The 20,041-nt window shown below is 37.1% G+C and overlaps 1 protein-coding gene across 1 annotated transcript in view; it reads left to right on the top strand.

Annotated features, from left to right (window-relative positions):
• SLC36A4 (solute carrier family 36 (proton/amino acid symporter), member 4) overlaps positions 1-20,041 on the top strand; it is a 108,826-nt gene that overhangs the window by 37,185 nt on the left and 51,600 nt on the right. Inside the window, exons 8-9 of the mRNA XM_009334837.1 lie at positions 2,846-3,015; positions 12,260-12,429. Of these exons, the coding sequence (XP_009333112.1) occupies positions 2,846-3,015; positions 12,260-12,429 (340 nt within the window). The remainder of the gene's footprint in view (positions 1-2,845; positions 3,016-12,259; positions 12,430-20,041) is intronic.

Raw genomic sequence — 20,041 nt, 5'->3', positions numbered from 1 at the left:
CCAACTGCTGCTCACTTACCTCCTGAATGCCGCCAGGTACTACATGCTCCTTCCTCCTGCTCTGCTCTCTGGACAGGGCATGGAAGCCATTCTACATCTGATATAAAGCATTGTGTATGTGTAAAATATCATTACTAATAATAGTTATTTATTAAAATCTGGTGCAGTTGTATAAACATATATTTTCTTTTAATGTCTGTCTTTCAGAATGGCCATAGCCAGTGTTTGTCATACACAGGTAATGTTTTGCTATTTCAGTTGAAGATGTAGCCAAAAAATAGGAAGTTTCTCTTCTGCATTTTTATGAATAGTCTGCAGGGCTTTTTTTGTCTGAAAGAAGGCATCATAATGAGCAGTCCCGTAATCTTTGACTTGAGGTCACTTTGACTGAGAAACCATAGGAAATTTTTTTCCTCCATTAGTAGTCTCCTACAGATTGCTTTTGCTGTCCTTCAGAGGGGCAGGCAGTCTCACAGATCCCTTTTCTGCCAGGAGTCATGGTGGAAAAACATGAGATTTTTTTCATGGCTGGCATGTGTGTCTGAGTTCATTGCCTGCCTTCTTCCAGGAATGTACGAAATGAATGCTGGAGACTCTGGAAATCAAATCTCTGTGCCTGTGAAGTTATTAAGAGACTCCTGATATCTGTAAGCTGGGCAAGCAATTGCCATTAAAGCATGAAATGTAGCTTGGAATAAAATCTTACTGTAGCAATTTATGCTTGTTAAGATTTCCAGAAACTGTAGAACATGGCAGAACTTAGCAGAAAATATATTCCATATATAATCACCAGAGAATTAACAAATACACGCTGAATGAGCATTTTTATTACTGGTCCAGGCCCAAATGCTATCTGTTTGTAGGAACTCAAGAATGGGAAAACTCAGATGAAGGGAAAAATTGCCTGTAATTTGCATCCTTCAAAGCTCTTAATAAGGTGGTATGTTAAAACAATCTAATTGCAACTGAGGACAAAAGAATCTGAAGTGCCATCTGTCCTACTTGGCAGTTTTTGATGTGAAATATAAAAAGATGACTTGATAGGTACTGTATGGACACAGAAGCTTAATTCATTTAGAGGAATGAACATATTTTGTCTGTGGCAGTAAAGTAATACTTCTAGCCACGTGTCTCCTTTTGTATTTTTTCTGCTGCTCAACTCTGTCATTTAAAAATTGATTTAAAATGGTTTAAGTTTTGTATTCTCCACCAGATTAAGTTACAGTGCAAGCTCAGATTGCTTTCTGGAGGAAAAATGCCAGCAATGGAGGCTCTGTATTGTATAAAGAAGATCCTCAGTTAAGATGTAACATGTATTTTAATTGAAGATGAACAAAAATCTGGAAATGCCTCCAAATGTGCATCTTTTTAGAGATCTCTTTGTTCCCAAGTATAAAATGACTTCTTCAGGATTTCTAGTGTGGGAGAAATACAACAATGTGGGATGGTTTGGCAGTGGTGATACTCAACGATAGGTCAGGAAGTGAATATCAGTGGGTGACCAGGAGGAAAGGAGTGATTACCCTGTAGAAACTACTATAGCAACAATTCAAATCTACAGTTTGTTTGTTAATTAGTGGATGAAATCTGCTTTTTTTATAACTTACATTGGTTAAATTGAAAACAGTAAATGTTCACTCATTTAAAAAGCAGTTTTGACAGTAGCTTTTACAGGGCAACCCTGTAAAAGATTTGACATGTGTTACCCAGAGACGACAAGCTTGTTTAATTACAGTGTCATACTGTTGATCAAATATAACCTGCATGTCTACTGAAAGATAAGCTGAACTGCGGTCTTTATTCCACTGACTATATTGACTAGCTCTTCGTTACCGATCTTCATTACAGAAACTTAGACATTTTACTTATATGTAGGCATACAAAATTAGGTGTTTTAATCTTGAACTATATCCCATACTGAGTATCTGAGATGAGTGTACAGTTCTTCTGAATGACCTGGGCAAAGAATGCTTGTCTAGGAGCATCCACGTACCTTCAGTTTGTGTCTTAATGAAGACATAAAAGGATCTGTTATGCTGATGAAATTCAAGGCGGGAAGAGCAGCATGTGAGCTTGTTACTTGGAATTCCTGCCTTGCCTGGAAATTTTGTGTTGGTGGCCGAAAACTTAAGTTGGAACTAACTAAGTATATTTTTCTGTACACTGTATAGTACATGTAAAAGGCAATCTCTCCACAAACTCCATGCAGTAATGGTTGGAATTCACTTTGAAGTGATGGCAAGCCCAGCAAGCTCGCTTAGCTATAGTTCAGGCTCAAAGCACTACGTTTAAGAAAAGCGGTACTTAGCGTGCCTGGCCCTATCTCATCAGAAAAATGAAAAAGAGCATGGGTCTGTTTTCTGGTAGCCATGGACTCAAGCTTCCTGTACGGGGAGAGCTGAGGCTGAGCATGTGCTTGTGTGTCAACTGTGCGTGGTAGGTTTGTCTGTGATGGAGACTGTCAGTGCAGACATACCTAATAAAAACAGGAGAATTACCCTTGGATTCTGAACAATTAAGTAAAAAAAAAAAAATTGTGTTGCTCATATTGCCTGTGTATTTTCATCTGGGCACCATAAATTTCTTGTCAGTTTTTCTAACCTGTAAATACTGCTTTATATTTCCACACTGATGCTGTTTTCCAACCAAGATAGGTGCTTTTCAGTAATTGAACATTTCTATCAGGTGCATAAAACAGTGTGACTTTCCAGGCTATAAAACATTATTGTAGAGTAATCTTTATTAATAACATCACCTAAATTTTGGAAATTGGCTTTGAAAGGGGGGAGAAAAGTAGTCCTACTGTGAGGACATAAAGTGTAATTGATTCTACCTCTATTTCCAGGTACTCCCATTGGAAAACAGAATGAAGGACACCACGCGTTTCCCACAGGCACTGAATATTGGCATGGGAATAGTCATGACCTTGTACATCTCATTAGCCACTCTAGGGTATCTGCGTTTTGGGGATGAAATCAAAGGCAGCATAACTTTAAACCTGCCACAAGATATATGGTAAGTGCGTATGTGACTTAAAACCAGTAATCTAGAGGGCAAAAATGTTGCAAAGGTTGTTCCATGCCTCAGTGCTGTCATGCTTATAACTGATAGATGCTCAAACTCTTTTAAAAAGTATACTGTATATACTATCCCTGTGCCTTCTGCAGTTGAGCTATGATCCTAGCCAGCCATTTCTTGCATATTAAAAGGAATTGCATATGGAAACAGATCAATGATCTTTACAGTAAAGTATTCCATCTCTAGTGGGAGGTAGTTCCAGGTGTATTGAAGGAGGTAATATGCAGTTTGCAACCAGCTATATTGCAGTTCTGAAACCAGTTGGTTTTACCTTGGGTATCCTGGTAATATAGTGGCCTTTTTTAGTGGAGTCACTGAGTTTAGCAGGTAAAAAACTGGAATAGAAGACATCAAAGCTGAATAGATTGGTAGCTTAGATGCAAGTCCATGGATAATGCATAATAATGGCTTCCTATCAGGAAAATGAAGCTTATGCTTGCCATTGTCTCAGAGAAAATTTTTGTTTAGCTTTTTTTTTAATGCTGTGAGATCTCCACGTGTCACGTGCTGAAGAAACGCTGAAGACTATTTCAACTGGTGCATTGTTAATTCTGTATCTATCTATGGATGGATATATAGTGTGGCTATTAATTTAAATATATCTCTTAATCTGTTTAGTACCTTAATGTCTGATGGGCCTAAAATTAGGTGTATCGGCAGGGCACAAGTGTAAAAGCTGAAAAGTATTTTAATGTTTTCATTCTGATCAAGTAATGTCTTACATGTTATATGCTTGCATCTACTTGTTGTTCAGTGTCTGTTGACAGAATATTGAAGCATATAGCACATTGAAGTAGTGAAAACGCAAATTATGTGAAACAAAAACTGCTTTGCTGAACTGAATGCTGACTCCTTTTTTAGCCTTTGAAAAAGAGAAAAACACATTTAAAGAATGTTCTTAATTTTAAAGTGTTACTTTTTCACTCTCTTTTTCCATTTTCAGTCCTTGGAGTCAGTGCGAGCTATGCATTTTTAATATTCTTAAAAAGTTTTGTTTAATTGCCTGACTGATGGGGCTCTGAGCAACCTGATCTAGTTGAAGATGTCCCTGCCCATGGCAGGGGGGTTGGACTAGATGACCTTTAGAGGTCCCTTCCAACCCAAACTATTCTATGACTCTATGATTCCAATGATAAACATGTGAACTGATAATAAAATGTGTCTTGAGGGCTGAATGGTTTTTTTGTTGCTAGAATTTTCGTGTCTCTGTTGATGCTTTTTTGTTTGTTTTGTTTTTGTACTGCTATTGTAAAAATGGAGATTTGGGCCTCAGTTTTTTGCCCATTTTGTGGTTTTTTTGTGGTTTTTTTTTTTTTCCTTCCCTATTTTTTCCTGTGGCTCTGTTTTTTGGGGCATATTGCTCATGATATGTATTTAATCGTGTCCTTCCATTGGACATACATACACATTAAAAAACCCAGAAGTCTTCAAACATTTACTGCATCCGTTCTGTCTATATGATGCATCTGAAAGGGAATATACTTCTATTTGTAATATTACATGGTATTGCTCATTGTTGATATGATTTGTAAAAAGTTCGTTTTAAATGGTAGCTCTGGGTTTCTTTGTGCTTTAAGAGAATTGCTCTTAAAAAAGGAGGAGGGAGAGGAATGTGGAATGAGGTACGGTTGCTCACTCTGTGGCTTTTTATTGCACTCGTGCAAGCAACAGGATGAACTTTATTCTGCTGTAATATTCTGTTTTATTCTGCAGCCTTGCTGTCTTACAGGGCTATTCAAATATGAGTTTTCAAATACCTCTTGGCTACAGTGCAGATGTGATGATAAGATGATATTTATCCTGATGGCTTTACAGACCTAATGCAAAGAAAGAGATTATAAAAGAGATGGAAACTGGTCTTCTGTAAGGTGGAGAATTGGCCTTATTGGTTTAATAACCGCAGAGCTGCTCAGGGCATATATGTAGAGTTAACAAAGCCATCTGTTTTCTTCTTACCCTGGAGTGTACCCCAGAGCACCAAAGAAAGTTAGGAGAAGCAGCTCAGTGGTATGCCCGTGGGTTGGGATGTACGATGCCATTGCTGTGCAGTACTGTGGGTCCACCTGATACAGTACTGATGAGCAAATGTGTGCAATTAACTGTGCTAGCAAAACAAATTTCCAGTGAACCATATAACAATATTTTGTTATTCGGTCCTCACATAGAAAGCCAGTAAGTGGCTGAATTCAACCAGAGAAATGCAAAGAGCGGGTGAGGTTTTAGAAGAAAGTGGTCATGCAGAAGAGCCTGGAATGTAGCTAAGCAGTGGGACTTGGCTTATGTGTTTAATTCCAGCTGGACAATCCCTGTCTTAAAAATAAGCCTTTCCTGATAAAGAAAATTAAAATTCTGCTGCTTTCTGAGTTTTATTTGATGTTCTTGCAGATGAATTGACCAGAAGGCATACACAGGCCCTAGACCAGTTAAGTCCTTAAGTTTAATTTAAATAGAGGACTGCTCGTATTCTTAAAACCATTCTGCTAGATTGGAGCTTTTGGAGAAGAGACTTGTTGCAGTTCTAGTTTAGATTGTGTTTTGGAGTACAAATTGTCACTCAGCATAATATGTTTAAAATTGACTTTATGAAGAGAGAGTAGTTTTCAGCTTGTTTTTGCTGATCTTTAACAGCAACTTCTTTCTGGAATCAAAAAATTCTATTTTACTGCATTAAATAATTTTTCTTTTTTTACATGCAGTTATGTTTAGCTGTTTGGAATATCTTAGTAATTGTTTTTCATATCCTCAGAAGTATGCAGAGTACCTAGTGACATGAATCTTTTTACTCAGTTTGTTGCTGATTGAGGAGAGGACACACAGGCACAGAGTATAGTTTACCTGATTTATTCATGATCACGAGGTGCCTCCTGACCCAAGCCAAGGAGGAGGAGCACCATTTGCCTAAACCAGCACATATTTATAGTAAAAAAGTGCATAATTATTGTCACATGACCATCAGTTCGAACCGAGTCCTGCGACATCTGCAAATATGGATTATGGGAAATTCTGCTTTAGTACTTAGTAGTGTCCTTGGTTTGGGTCTCATAGAATCATAGAATGATTTGGGTTGGAGAGGACCTTTAAAGAACACCTATTCCAAAGCCCCCTGCCATGGGCAGGGACATCTTTCACTAGACCAGGTTGCTCAAAGCCCCATCCAACCTGACCTTGAACACTTCCAGTGATGGGGCATCCACAGCTTCTGTGGACAACCTGTTCCAGTGTTTCACCACCCTTATCGTAAAAAATCTCTTCTTTGTCCTTGGCTGGGGTCTCATCTTCTTGAGGCTGAAGATTCTTTCCACCATCTGTTCTTCCTTAAGGTATAAGTGACAGTCTTTGTGCAACAATTCCCTTACTGTGAATCCCAAAAGTTGACTACCATACAAATATTATAGCATATTAGAGTTCAACAAGACGTTACATGGTACTAGTTCAAGTGGAAGTTTAGCATAATTAATGCCCTGTTAGGTCTAGCTGTATTGATATGCAAGTTTTGTTACACTAGTTTCCATTTTTTTCCCCTTAAAAGAGGTATAACAAAATCTAAAATGTAGAATTGGAGAGAGGCAGACTTTTGTTAACTTCTTTTAGCACATATGAATGATTTAGAATTTTTTTAAAAGGTAGCCTAAGGAGCCATCTTTATCTGATTGGACTATAATATTAAATTACTAGTAAAATCACTTTAATAACATAAAAATTTTTTCCTAATCTGAAAAAATTGAATCCTTGTAGAGCTAGAAAAATAGTTAGTGTAATGGAGACGCTTACTTTGAACTACTGTGTATTTAAAGCTTTGAATCCTGTTTTTGAACATCTTTTAAAAATTATTTTTGTAAAGGTTTGGGGTGATCTGAAGCCTGAGGATTACAGGCTATTTGTGGGTAGCTGGTCAGTTTTTCTTTTTGTTAACCAGCTAAAATCCATCTAAGCTTCTGGAATAAGGACAGCAATGCAGAGCTGATAGAAAAGTGACTCTGTTTTTTTCCTCTAAATCTCTTAAAGCTGCTCAGCAATCAAAAAGAATTATGTCACAAACGCAGTGGCTTCTAAACTAGCTACACCATTATGTCACCATGTGAAGTGATGTAATAGTTTTTCTGTCCCTTTGAAATATGCCTTTGGGGCTTTATTGAGTTGTGTACAGGGATGGTCAAACCTTTGATACAAATGATTTAGGACTTGTTAGTCAAAATGTATTTTTAGTCAAAGTGTATTTTTCTTTTTTCCCCATATATACACTTTTAATTCCTTCTGTATATTTGTTCAGTTAATAAAAAACCTAATTTTTTTGTTAGCAGTCTTTCGGTATCATCAAAAATTGAAAACTTGATGAACTGGCTTGCATTGTGAGATGAGAAGCATGTAAGACTGGGCTGAAAGGGCTATTCAAGTTCATCAGCTGCATTCCTCTGTTCAAAACCACTCCAGTGTACCAAACCCATTACTGACTGCATGTTCAACACTTCCTTCAAAATGTTGAAGGAAGGATGATGGAGGCATCCTGTTGTGGTAGGAAAGAGGTGAGCTGTGTGGATACAAATTTTGTCATGCCGTGCCATTTGGCCACAGGACAAGGGGCCAAAAGCAGTCCTGGCCAGATTTTATTCACTAATAACAGATACAGGCTATGATACTCAAAGGGAGTACACTTTGAGTGACCCCTGCCAGGCTTTGAGAGATACCGAAACAAAGGTGCACTTTCTTCTTTCCCTGCTCTTGCCGTTGTTTTTTCTTTTCTTACTGTTGCAAGTTGCCTTTGCTTTCTGGTTGCAGTTGAACTTCTTCTTGAGGACTGAAGCAAAAAAAGTATGCAGTGCTTTGGTCTGCTCAGCATCATCTGTTATCAAAGGTTGTTTATGAGAAATATTTCCTCTTTCATTTGTGAACACACAACACCCTATAGCAGATGAACCAAACTTCACCCAAAAGCTTTGATGATGTTCTTATGTGCGTTCTTACTGTCCTGGTTTCGGCAGGGATAGAGTTAATTTCCTTCCTAGGAGCTGGTACAGTGCTGTGTTTTGGATTTAGGATGGGAACAAAATTGATAATGCACCAATGTTTTAGTTGTTGCTAGGTAATGCTTACACTAGGCAAGGACTTTTCAGCTCCCCATGCTCTACCGACTGAGAAGGCTGGAGGTGCACAAGAAGCTGGGAGGGGGCACAGCCAGGACAGCTGACCCCAACTGGCCAAGAGCGGGGGGTGGGGGGGGGGCCGCTGGTTGGGGACTGGCTGGGCATCGGTCGGTGGGTGGTGAGCAATTGTACTGTGCATCACTTGCTTTGTGTATTATTATTATCATAATATTATTATTATTATTATCATTTTATTTCAATTATTAAACTGTTTTTATCTCAACCCACGAGTTTTTCTCACTTGTGCTTTTCCAATTCTCTCCCCCATCCCACCAGGGGAGGGGGAGTGAGCGAGCGGCTGCGTGGTGCTCAGTTGCCAACTGAGGTTAAACCACGACACTTACAAACAAAATCATACCAAGAGACTCATAACTTGTGTCAGATGGCTGTAAGCAGACTTAGGACAAATGCTTGTAGTTTATGCAGTATGGATTAAAAGTGCATCTAAATTTATAACTGTTGGTGGCATGGATAATTCTTTGTCACTTTGTTCATTCAGCCACAAATTACAGTGGTAAAAGTGTCCACACTTCATTTTTTTTGGAAGATTTGCTCTAGTTTTTTGAGAACTTAACAAAAGTTCTCAAACTAATTTCTCTGAGACCTTCTCTTGGAGTAGATCTGCGGACATTTTGTTTACAAAAAGCTGGAGAGGAAGGAAAACCAAGGAAAACCCAATAATGCTACAACCATATAGCAACGGATTTCACTGCGTTAAGATAAGTGAGATAAGAGCATGAGCATGATATCTAAAAACCCTTAACTATCTTGGAAAAAAAAAGGAATTTGTTATCTAAAATTTGGCAAGACAGTGCCAATATATAGGTTATTTTCCAACACAAGTATGGAAGCAAGATGCACAAGTCCATGCAAAATTATATTGAAGTTAGGCTGCCAACCCATTCAAGCATTATTTTAAAAATATTTTCCTTATTTTATACCTGAGCCTCACAGCTGCTTTTATTATATTTCTTACTGAGATAGTTTATGTGAGGGTAGATGTGAATTTTTGTCCTTGATTTTTTTTTTGTCTTCAGATTTGATATGACTCTTTTTTTCTGATAAATACTAATAATCTTTTCCTTTACTCACAGGATAGGTTTTTCTGGTTCAGCACAGATCTGAAAAACAATACTTAAAAATTAAAGCTGGATGATCTGAAGTCAGTTAATATCTTTGGAACAGTAAAGAGTATTTTGAACCAATTTAGGCAAAAAGTTGTTAAATGTAGCTGAGCTTTATATTGTTTATAAAGAAACTGTCCACTATGTTGCACTTTCTGAACATTTTTATCTATACTTTGATGACATGCAGGGTGAAATAACACTAGATGGAAAGAGATTAATGAGAATAGAAATTCTTCACTCTTCTTAAAATGTCGCTTGTGCCTTCTACCAGCCTGTGTAGAGATAATTTTGCTTTTTATGTAACTGAATTCTTGGAGTGGTGCAAGACAGCAGCTTGTCTTTGTCTGGCACAGGATTTAAAACCATCCTAATGTAGCTTTTCAAAAAAATACACAGTCTCTTAAAACAAAATAATAATCTTGATCCCTGAAATGTTTGTCTAGTTACAGCAGCTCTAGTCCTGTATGTTAGGAATTGAAATGAACTCTTTTCTACACAAGCATACCTTCTTTTTCCAATTTCTTTTTTTTAGTAATGTATCCTGCTGATCCACCACTGGCATAAGAGTGGCACAATTTGGAGCTGTAGAACTTGGTACTCCTTTGTGTTGCTCTAAATCCTATGAAATTCTGGTACAAAACAGTGTTTTTTCCCGTCATTACTGACTTTAAATATCAGGGCCATTACTTACACTTCCATCACTTTGTATCTGACACAACCCTATGCCAAACTTTGGTTGTGTGTTACTACTCCTTTTTGACATGGCACAGTAATTTAGCAGTGTGCTGTACCTAGTGCTTTTGAAGAGGAGGATGTGGACAGCAGGCAAATTTGGTTATGGGTATTTTCTAGCCTTGAAGATACACCTTCCAATTTTAATAAATTTCCTGAGATGTCCTCTTCCCAATGTGAAAAGTGTTTTCAGGAACACTTTGTGAATATACAGAAATCTGGAAGATACTGGCTTTGGTCTTTAAAATGGCCAATGTATACTTCCACTGTGAAAGCTGTATCAATGTGCAGATTATATTTGATGTGAATTTGGAATTTTCTTTTCCCAAATAACTGCCTGCTGTATAACCTGCTCTTCTTTTAAGTTTATTGATTTATGATTGCATGATACGGATTTTGTGGGCTTTTTTGGGTACATATTTTGGCAGTATGCTTATCTTCAGCATTTTTGTAGGCAGTTATAACTGTTGCAAGCAGATAATATTATCTTTTTGTTTACTGGGAATATATATATGTAATGCCTTAGTGCCATGTGGCCACAATGATACTTTGAGCATCAGACAGAATCCTGCTACCACTCATGAAAGAGCCTAACACATTGTATCTTTTTGCACTTTTTCTTCAGTTGATCGTGATCATCATCACCATAACTATTACTGATTTTTGCACCTCTTTTTATTCTGTTGGGAGAACTTCGTAGCAAGATATTAAAACAGAATAGAACATAATCTGTGTGACATTTAGTGTTCTATAACAGAATGACTAGTTTGGCTCTGAAAGCTGGAACTGTGGCCTTCCTGAGTGCATATAGTTTTGGAAGCAATAATTGATATGCAGGAAGGGCATCAAAGCTGGCTGGAAAAAATTACTTCTCTAGGATTTTCTCACACAAAATCACCACACCGCTCTTAAACGGAGACTTCGTTGCTTAGATCACAATTACGGCTATTAATCTTCAAAGAGATTTTTATTTTTCTATTAGTGCTTATGTTACTAAGTTTTTTTTAAATTGTGTTAAGAACCTGATACTCCATTTTGTGTTTGATGAATCGTTACCTGATAGCAAAGACTGATTGTCAAAATGATAGTGCATGATCAGTTTTCATCCTCATTAAGAAACACAAACAGCATTGCTTGAATTTTTGTTTTCCCCCACATTAAAATACTTCTGTTGTATTGTTTTGCCCATTATTGCAGCTTCTCTGTTAAAGAAATAATTTGGCAAGAGAGGGATGAAATCCTGTACATGTAATATAGCTTTTATTAGTATAGTAAATTGTTTTAGTATAATAATTTAATATAATTAGTATAATGTTGATCACTGACTGTGTCTCGGCTTATCTCTTGAAATGAGTAGTGGCTACTTTCTGTTATCGTGGCCCTCAGCCTACTACTTAAGGACTCCGTAAATCACATTCTGGCCCAAAGCAAGCCTGTAGGCACAGAACCGTGGAGAGACTGGGATGCTGGGGAGTGTGCGGTAGCTTGGATTTCTTTTTATTTTCCCCCACAGTGGAACTGCGACACAGTTACTGAACACTCCTAGGTTTGGGGTCTTGGAAGCTATAAATACAGCTTTGTGGGATTTGAGCTGAATTTTAGTTTCATGGAGGCTGACCTAGTGTTGATTTAGTTGTGTTGTCTAATGTGCAGGGAGTTCTCAGAGTAAGTAGAAAAACCCTGGCATTGCACGTGTCAGAAGCAAAATTTGAACCTATTGCTCTGAAAAGCCAAATAATCTTTCTGTCCACGTCTTCCTTCTGTTTGGAGGGAGTTTTTATATTTGCCATGTGTTTTTTGATGTACAATTTTAGAAAAAAAGCCACCGTTGTTAACCAAAAATAGTCTAGGGGAAAAAATTATAGTCACTTTACCAGTCTTTTTAGTTAACAACTTAACAACTGTGGGGATTTTTGTAAACCTTAAAGTGAAGGAAAAAAAAAAAACCACTGAACAGGTTATATTTTAATAGGCCTTAAAGCTTGTTAAATACTCTGAATTTACATACAAGGTGAAGAATCTGGATCTAATTAGAAATGTGGGGATTTGCTTGCTTAGCCATTAATGAATTCTCAAATGTGATATGACAGAAAATTCTTTAAAAGAAAAAAAAATTAGCTTGCTAATGTTTTTAATGAAGAGTTTGCAACTTAAATGAACGTGTGTAAATGTTTTGAACAGGTTGTACCAGTCTGTAAAGATTCTGTACTCCTTTGGGATTTTTGTGACCTATTCGATTCAGTACTACGTCCCTGCGGAGATCCTCATTCCAGCTGTCACCTCCAAAGTGGAGCAGAAGTGGAAGTTACTCTGTGAGCTTGCGGCGAGAGCACTATTAGTCTGCTCAACCTGTAAGTATGTGCAGAACATCCATAAAAAAGCTTACTATTACACGTTGTTGGGGCCTGCTTATTTAAAGACATGTTTTGTTATTTATTTTTCCAGAGGCTAGCAGACCTGAAATTTTGTTTCAATGATTCAGTATGTTTTGATTTTCATGAACAAGTGAATCTAATGTTGTATTTGTATTTTAACCAAGCTTTTTTTAGTAGGTGTTACTAATTATTTGACAACCCTATCTTTTGCAATAATACTCTAAAGCTGCCAACTTGAAAATAATTTTCTTAGAATAAAAGCTTTTAAGTAACAGACACACGTTGCTGTTTCACGTCAGTGTTTCTCTATGTGATCTGCAGTACATGCTGCTCATGGAGAAATCCTTTTTCTGTTGTGTCAGTCTGAGGATTAAGCCCAAGGTGTGCTGCTCTGTATCCATACAATAGCACTGGCAAACATGGATGGTTGGTCAGAGTGTTCGTGCAGGGCCACTTATTTTAGGTGATAATGCTCCAAAGTAGTTTTGTACCTCTCCACTCAATGTGTCCCCACCTTTCTCACAGCAAGTCTAAGTACCATAGATACTAGTAGTAATCAGCGGTGCTCGCTGAATGGGGAGCATGGCCTCATCTAGGAATCGATATTCCTGAAGATAATGAACTGAGGAGGAAGTTTAGGTTTGTTGTTACAACTCCTATCTGAAGTGCTGAATGACATAGGAAGCTTTTCTCAAAGCTGTTACAAAAAAATTTCCAGTACAAAGCTGCCTTCTTGACTCCACCATTTGTACTGAAGTGAGCTGTTTACCTTAAAAAACCCCCCAAACTGCCAAACAAGCAAAAAATGCCAAACCTTGTTTTTAAGAGGGAAAATATTGATGAAAACAGAGTTTAGTTTTTGTTGGCTCTCTTCTCTTGGTGAGTACTGACCAGTGGCTAATGTGCTGGATGTCCACTAATAGTTGTTGTCAAAGAGAACTTGACCATCCAGTGAGACCTTCTTAAGGTCAAGCCTGTTGAGATTAACAGTTTAATGTTGGTGCAATTTAATTACTGCAGTAAGGGAAGGGAAGTACCATTGGTCTAATAACTTGCTGCTCTGAAAATACATCTGCTATGTGAAATTAAAAAAAAATAATGTGAAAAGCTTTCTTGCATAATGAAGTGCAGATCTCCTGAAGCACCATATAGCCTGTGTTCTGCTTCAGGTTTTCATGGTGCATAGCAAACCTGTTAAGATTTTAAGGTTGAGGATAGATGAATAGCTCTTGTAATACCTGAGAGACATCTAGATCAAAATGCTTCAGAATCCAAAATGCTTTTCAGTGTCTCACGAGGACTGGAGTAAACTTTCCAGTCTTAACCATATCTTGGTGTCATGAGGCCCTCAACTTCCACTCATTCTCTGTTGTGCTTTATGTGCCCCTTATAACCCGCCCTGGTAACGATACCACAATACATTTGAAAAGCTAAAATTCTTGTAGATCCAAACTGTTATTTACAGCTGAAGGTTTTGAGAGTTTATAGGTGAAAAAGATGCTTTCAGAGGTGTGTCTGATGAGAAGAGCCCGTGGTGAATAGGTTTAAAAGCACATTTGCCTGTTTGACTTTGGGAAATTATAAATGACTCCATGATATTCAGCCCTAGTTGTTTTTTTTTTTCTTAATTTTATTATTGAGCTTTGTAGTTACTGGGTAGTCTGGGAAGGCAAAACTGTGGAACAACCTCCAAGAAAAGGAAGTAGAAAAAGATAGAGAATTAGCTTTAAAATCTGGAAGAGGAGTCTGTGAAAGGTAAAAAGAAAGGGAAGCAAAGCAGAGGTGGGGTACCTTGTGAGCGAGACTTGAAAATGGAGCGGTTGCCTGTTGGGTATAATTAACTACAGTTGGGTGAGTTAGGAGAGGAAGAATCTGATCCAGCATGAATTGTGGTGGGTCCCTTTTTCCCAGAGGTATGTTGACATGTATTCTTTCTTCTACTTTTTGTTTTCATGCAATTATGCATTGTGATTTTTTCAGGTTTTTTTTCATTATAAACCAGCAGCTAATGGTCTTTCTTTTCTGAAGGCATAATCAATACTTTATTCAGTATAAAGTGAATGCTATATCTTTATTTCTTTTAAAAAAATGTGTAGTAAAATTGGACCTGGTTTGTGCCATTGAGACTTAATCTGTGATGTGAATCTCTAAAATGGACCTGCTGAAGTGTTACAGGTGTTACTGGGATATTTGAGAGCATTAAACTGTTTGCTGCAAGGCACAGAAAAGTAAAACTAAAAATTTGCTCTTAAATGTTTGATGTTTGCCAGGCTGTTGTGTGATATGTTGTGTTTATCCAAGTTGTCATTTCAGTTTTTTTCAAGTAGTTTCTACAAATTCTATGCATGCAGTATCTAGAATACTTTTTCACCAACAATTGTGTGTGTAAGCTCCCATGCTTACACTCCCCTTCTGTTTGTCATTTTTCATTGAAGCATTGGTTATAAACCAGAATTGATTTAAGTAGTGTTTCGCTTTCACTAGGTGCAGACCATGGTTCCTAAAATGTTTCAGAAAAGTGTTTCTTTATTACAAAGAAAAAACCCAAAACCTTTTAAATTGAGTTTTAAAAATGAAATGGTTTTGGTATCAGTGACGGAATATGTTGTAATGTCTGGACCATTCAGAGGTCATACACTGACTAAAAGGACTCTGCCTGCTTGAAGATAATTCTGTAAAAAGAGAAACTTCAGCTGTGTTGCTAATAACACATTAGCTTCTTAAGCGAAGACTTGAAAAATCAGTCACTACTAATTTTTTGGGCTTTTGCATTTCTCAAATAAATACCAATGAGGTCATTGTTTTATTGTTGCAGTGTATCAGAAACTTTACTGGGAAAAAGCATACCCCGGAGTGGTTTTTTTGGTTTGTTTGGTAAGGTTTGTTTTAAATAAGAACTTGACAAACGACTGGAGAATGTAACACGCATCCAAAAAACCATATGCCTTGCTTATGTTTTTTTTTTATTTACTTGCTCACTGTTGGGCACTTAGCATTGCAGGAGGATGATCACAAGTATATTATCTATTTTTAGATTTGCATGTTCTGCTTCCTCTGCTGTTGTTTCACAAATGAGACCTTATCTGAAGCACGCTATGGAAAATACACTTGACCCCTCATGTCACCAGTCTGAGCCAAACCTTCAAGCTTGGGGCAGAGGAGGAGCGTACCCAGCCATTGGGAAGTGCATGGCTGGGCTGGGTGGTTGTTGCTCTGGGAGTAGGTCAGTCTTTGCTCCCTGAGCAGTTCTCAAGGAGCAATGAGATCACCTGGACTCTTTTTCTAGACAGAAGTGGTAGTTAAAGCTGTTCAAAAGATTGTTTCTTACCATATTGGAAAGAAAGTTACAAAGAGATTTAAGAACAATGTTCGCAGTAGGTGTCTGAAATTTCACATCTGTTCTTAGCAGCTTTTTCAAGAGTCTGACATGGTATTATTATTCAAGATAAAAGCAAATACTAAGGAGTATTTTTTCTGGCAGAGTGCTGGACTGGCAAAAGCATGCTTTTCCTTTGTTTGTAGCCCCTTGTTTATACTTTTTGAACAAGGAAACAGTGAGTGGAAATGACTTGACAGACCTTGTTCCCTACTGCTTTTCTCCCTTCTTCCAATTTAGTTTCGTGGTAAAATAGCATCTTAGTATTGCATGGGTAAAACTGCAAGTCAGATACTTTCGAATTTTAAGAAAAAGGAGGGAGAGGGGGAGTTTCCACTTCCGGGCGTTTCCAATTCCACCATAGGATTTGGAAAGCACTGACAACAGATATGGAGGTGCAGTGTTGTGTGGATACTCACTGGCTGCCCTCAGGTCATGCTTGGATGTTCACCACTGGAAGTTCATCCAGGCACGTGCCTACAGATCTCCAGCAGCTGCGTATGTTACAGCCTCTGCCTGATGACTTGCCAGCTTTGTCCTTTGGTGGGTCAGTTCAGCTCTTTGTAATAGTTAGAGACACTCCTTGTAAGACATAAGAGGACAGAAAATCTATCTGGTTGTGCTCAGATAGTACAACCACATCCTTGTGGTTTCGGTACGTTCTGTTACTGTTGCATATGCATTTTTATTTGAAGTGTAATTGCTTTTCATGTATTTTTCTCACAGATTTTACTTAGTGTTTGTGGTATTTGAATATCAGGTTAACTTCAGTACTTTGAAATATTTGTCAGTGTGGAATTTTTATAATGTTGAAAGTATTTACCCTGGGTTTCTATTTTTAAAACACACGTCACAAAAATAGTTTGGATCTATGTTTGCTGCATCTGCTCGGTTACAGGTTGGGCATGGTGCCCACGGTTTAGCCCTTAGCTGAGCCTGTTATGTCATGGGGTTGTGGCTACTGCACATTGGGATCAACCATTTGAGTGTGAAGCTTTTTAGTTTGCTTCTGAAGGAACTGGACCATCCTGGCTGAATTTTTAAAAGCTTTGTTAATATCTTTACATAGAACAGTATAAGTTTTACTTTTATCTTTCGAGAGACCAGTTTGTCTGGAAGAACAAGAAAAAAACCTTCTACCCAAATGAGTCCTGTTCAGTGCATTGCTTGAAATAAGCTGCCATTATATCATGAGAGTTTTTTACTCTACCCTGCTTACCTGGCACTCAGATCATGGTAACTGTGGAAGGGGAGAGTTTGGAGAGGTTTTGTTGAGCCTGAACAGTTAATTCTCCTGTGTTAACAGTTTCAAAGTATGCTGAGCACATGGAGATTGAGAGGAGATCTGGAGATCATCAGCTTCAACTGCCAAGCATTAGTCAATATTGATGCTAAATAGCATCAAACATATTCACTTCTGTTGATGCCTCTCAGTGAAAATTGTGGTTAAAAAATTTAGGGTGGGGCAAGAATATGTTTCTAGTAGAATGTAAATGTAAGTTTCTCTCTAACTGTCTAGCAAAGGCTTACTCATGTCTTCTGCCAGAAGGGCACTAAAATTAAATTGTGCTTGCTGGAGCTGTTGGAAGAAGTTAAAAAAAAAAAAAAAAGTATTGAGAAAATAATTTTCATCTGTATGGTGGCAGCAAATCCATGAAGAAATAAAGGAATAAAACAGAAAAGAACAATTTAAGCAGTAATTTAGTTTTTAAAGAATAAGTTGCATTTGATTTATTAATTTCAAGATAGTAGTGAAAGAATTTTTTTTGTGAGTTGGTAAAAGCTGCTGAAGTGCATCAGCAAATATAATGGAGAAAACTGGAGCTGAGAGTTAATAGTATTTTTCATCCACACAAGAAATATAGAATTTTTTTAATAGCTCATTCCTGCAGCCACGGTGCTCTTGTTAAAATGAAAATTAAGAAATATTGCATTTGAATGTGGATGTGGAGATAGCGGTTGAATTGTCAGCTGTTTTGATTGCTAGCTTGAAATGAAACAAATTTAATCGAATGGCTGATCCAGCTGAGCGTGAACTGAGCTGTTAGTGAGCTGCTTTCCATTAAAAAAAAATAGCCTGAGCTTAGTGTGTAATTTTACCAAGAGAATAAATGCATTATTCAGTTGAACTCAGCAGTTATGCTTGTCTAAATATTTCCCCATTTTAACTGTACCTGGTTTTAGGAAAGAACAGTTCTTGATGCTGAACAATTAGGCACAAGATAACATGATGTTTACTAGATATCTTACACTGTTTAATGACATTGTGCCAATAAAATACTCACTAGAGTAGCTGCAGCAGAGGTAACATGAAGGAATTTTAAGTTCTATATAGATTTTAATATATGCTTTTAAGATTAAGTGATAATAATTTATATAGAAGTAATTTGTGTATCAGTCATTAGACAGATTTTTTTTTTAGTAAGAGTTTGTTCATTTTAAAGGGTAATATTAGTGACAGATAAATTGAATAGTTAACTTTGTGATTTTAAAAAATTCCAGATGGGATTTAGAATATTTGTGTGGACTGTTAACAGGCCCCTTGAAGTGGGCTTAAACACAAAATAATTGTTTATGAATCATCAAAGGAATAAAATTAAATATTTGATTAATTAATTCAATTTTTTTTTTTCAGTGTGGGTTTGTATGTTTTTTTCTTGGATATAGATGGCTGATGAGCATAATTCTTATTTCCTAGTAGAAGATCCTGTGTTGTGGTTTTCAGTTGAGAGATGAGAACAAGCATCATTGTGTGTTTTTTAGGCATATGCTTAGCCATGAGAAATAAGATAGTGAAATCCAAGTTCTTCCAACCTGTCTGAGTATCTTTGCAAAAAGAATGGATCTCTTAATATCAGGGTTATATCCTGATTATGATTTCTTTCTTTTGATGTGCCATGAATTATGGCACATCTTATGAATTGCTCTTGGTGTAGGCATCACTTTATGTACGTATAACTAATGTTCTTTATCACAGTACAAATGTTAAACTTTTTTTACCTGATTTTAACATACGGATACCAAATGTCTATTTGGTTATCCAATCTATTTGGTTAAATGTTATGGATTATTTGAATGGTGCTAGAATTGTTTCTTATTGCTGGTTCTAGAGACGTTAACTTGTGAATATAAGTTGTATGAGGTAACAGGTTGGGGATTTTCTTCCTAAAGCTAGCACTGCTCCAGAAGTAACCATAGGGTCCAGCAGAATGGTCTAATGTTAGTGTTCATCAAAGCCTTAGGAAGCCAGCTGGTTTAGTTCTTCCTTTTGGTCCATTGCTTCAGCTGACATCAGATCTTCTTTAAAAGTGCCTCTGATATGGACCCAAACAAGATACTACTTGCAAATGATTATATTCTTAAAACCTTACACAGAAAGCTAAGGTTGTGAAGTAAATTACTGAAAACTTTAAACGTGTCCTGCTTTATTTATTTTTTAATCACTGCTGTGTTGACTGGACCTCCTTTGGTGCAGGTGTTAATTAGGATTCTGTGAATAAACTCAGATTTTGAAGTGCAGCTGTTGTCCAGAATTTTTTTGTAGGTATGGGACAGGAAGAAAATTATGGGCTTTGTGATTGAGGTGAAAAATAGAAAATTTTAGAAGATTGGTAATAAGAAAAATTAAAAATATTTTAAAATAGCAGCAATGTCTTTGTCATAAAATTTCCTTGATTTTTCTTTTTGGGACATTTGTTTTATTTAAAAAAAAAAACGGTTAAGAACAAGTAGTTCAGCAGTGCATTTATGTACTCTGAAATAGTTGGTCCTATTCCGGGCCAGTAATTATTTCCTAGTAAACAGACCTTATTACTTGCCACAGTTTAGTGTTTGCATTAAATATGTATTTTACAACTCTGCAGGAATTCTTGTGGAAAAACATTATGGTATTTTAATTGAAAATTGGATTATAGGAGAGCCTTTTTTTTTTCTTTTTTTAAATTTATGGTTGCTTTTACAGGCTCCTTTGCAAAATTTAAAAATCTAATCTGTTCCAGCTTGCTTTTGACACTTTCTGATATGAATTTTGATGATGTTTGTTTTTCTTTTTTCTAATTATAAGGCTACCTTTTCTCTAATGCTTTATGGATTTTGTGCCAGGCACTGATGCTGGCTAGATTCCTTGAGATGGCTGGTGGCGGATGGGTAGTAACGGCAATGCTGGGATGAGCAGTCAATTAGGAGCCTGGTCTATGCACTGCAATGAAGGCA

This window comes from Pygoscelis adeliae, unplaced genomic scaffold (assembly GCF_000699105.1).
Source record: "Pygoscelis adeliae isolate BGI_AS28 unplaced genomic scaffold, ASM69910v1 Scaffold141, whole genome shotgun sequence".
Lineage (NCBI taxonomy): Eukaryota > Metazoa > Chordata > Aves > Sphenisciformes > Spheniscidae > Pygoscelis > Pygoscelis adeliae.
This window is presented reverse-complemented; position numbering and strand designations above follow the sequence as displayed.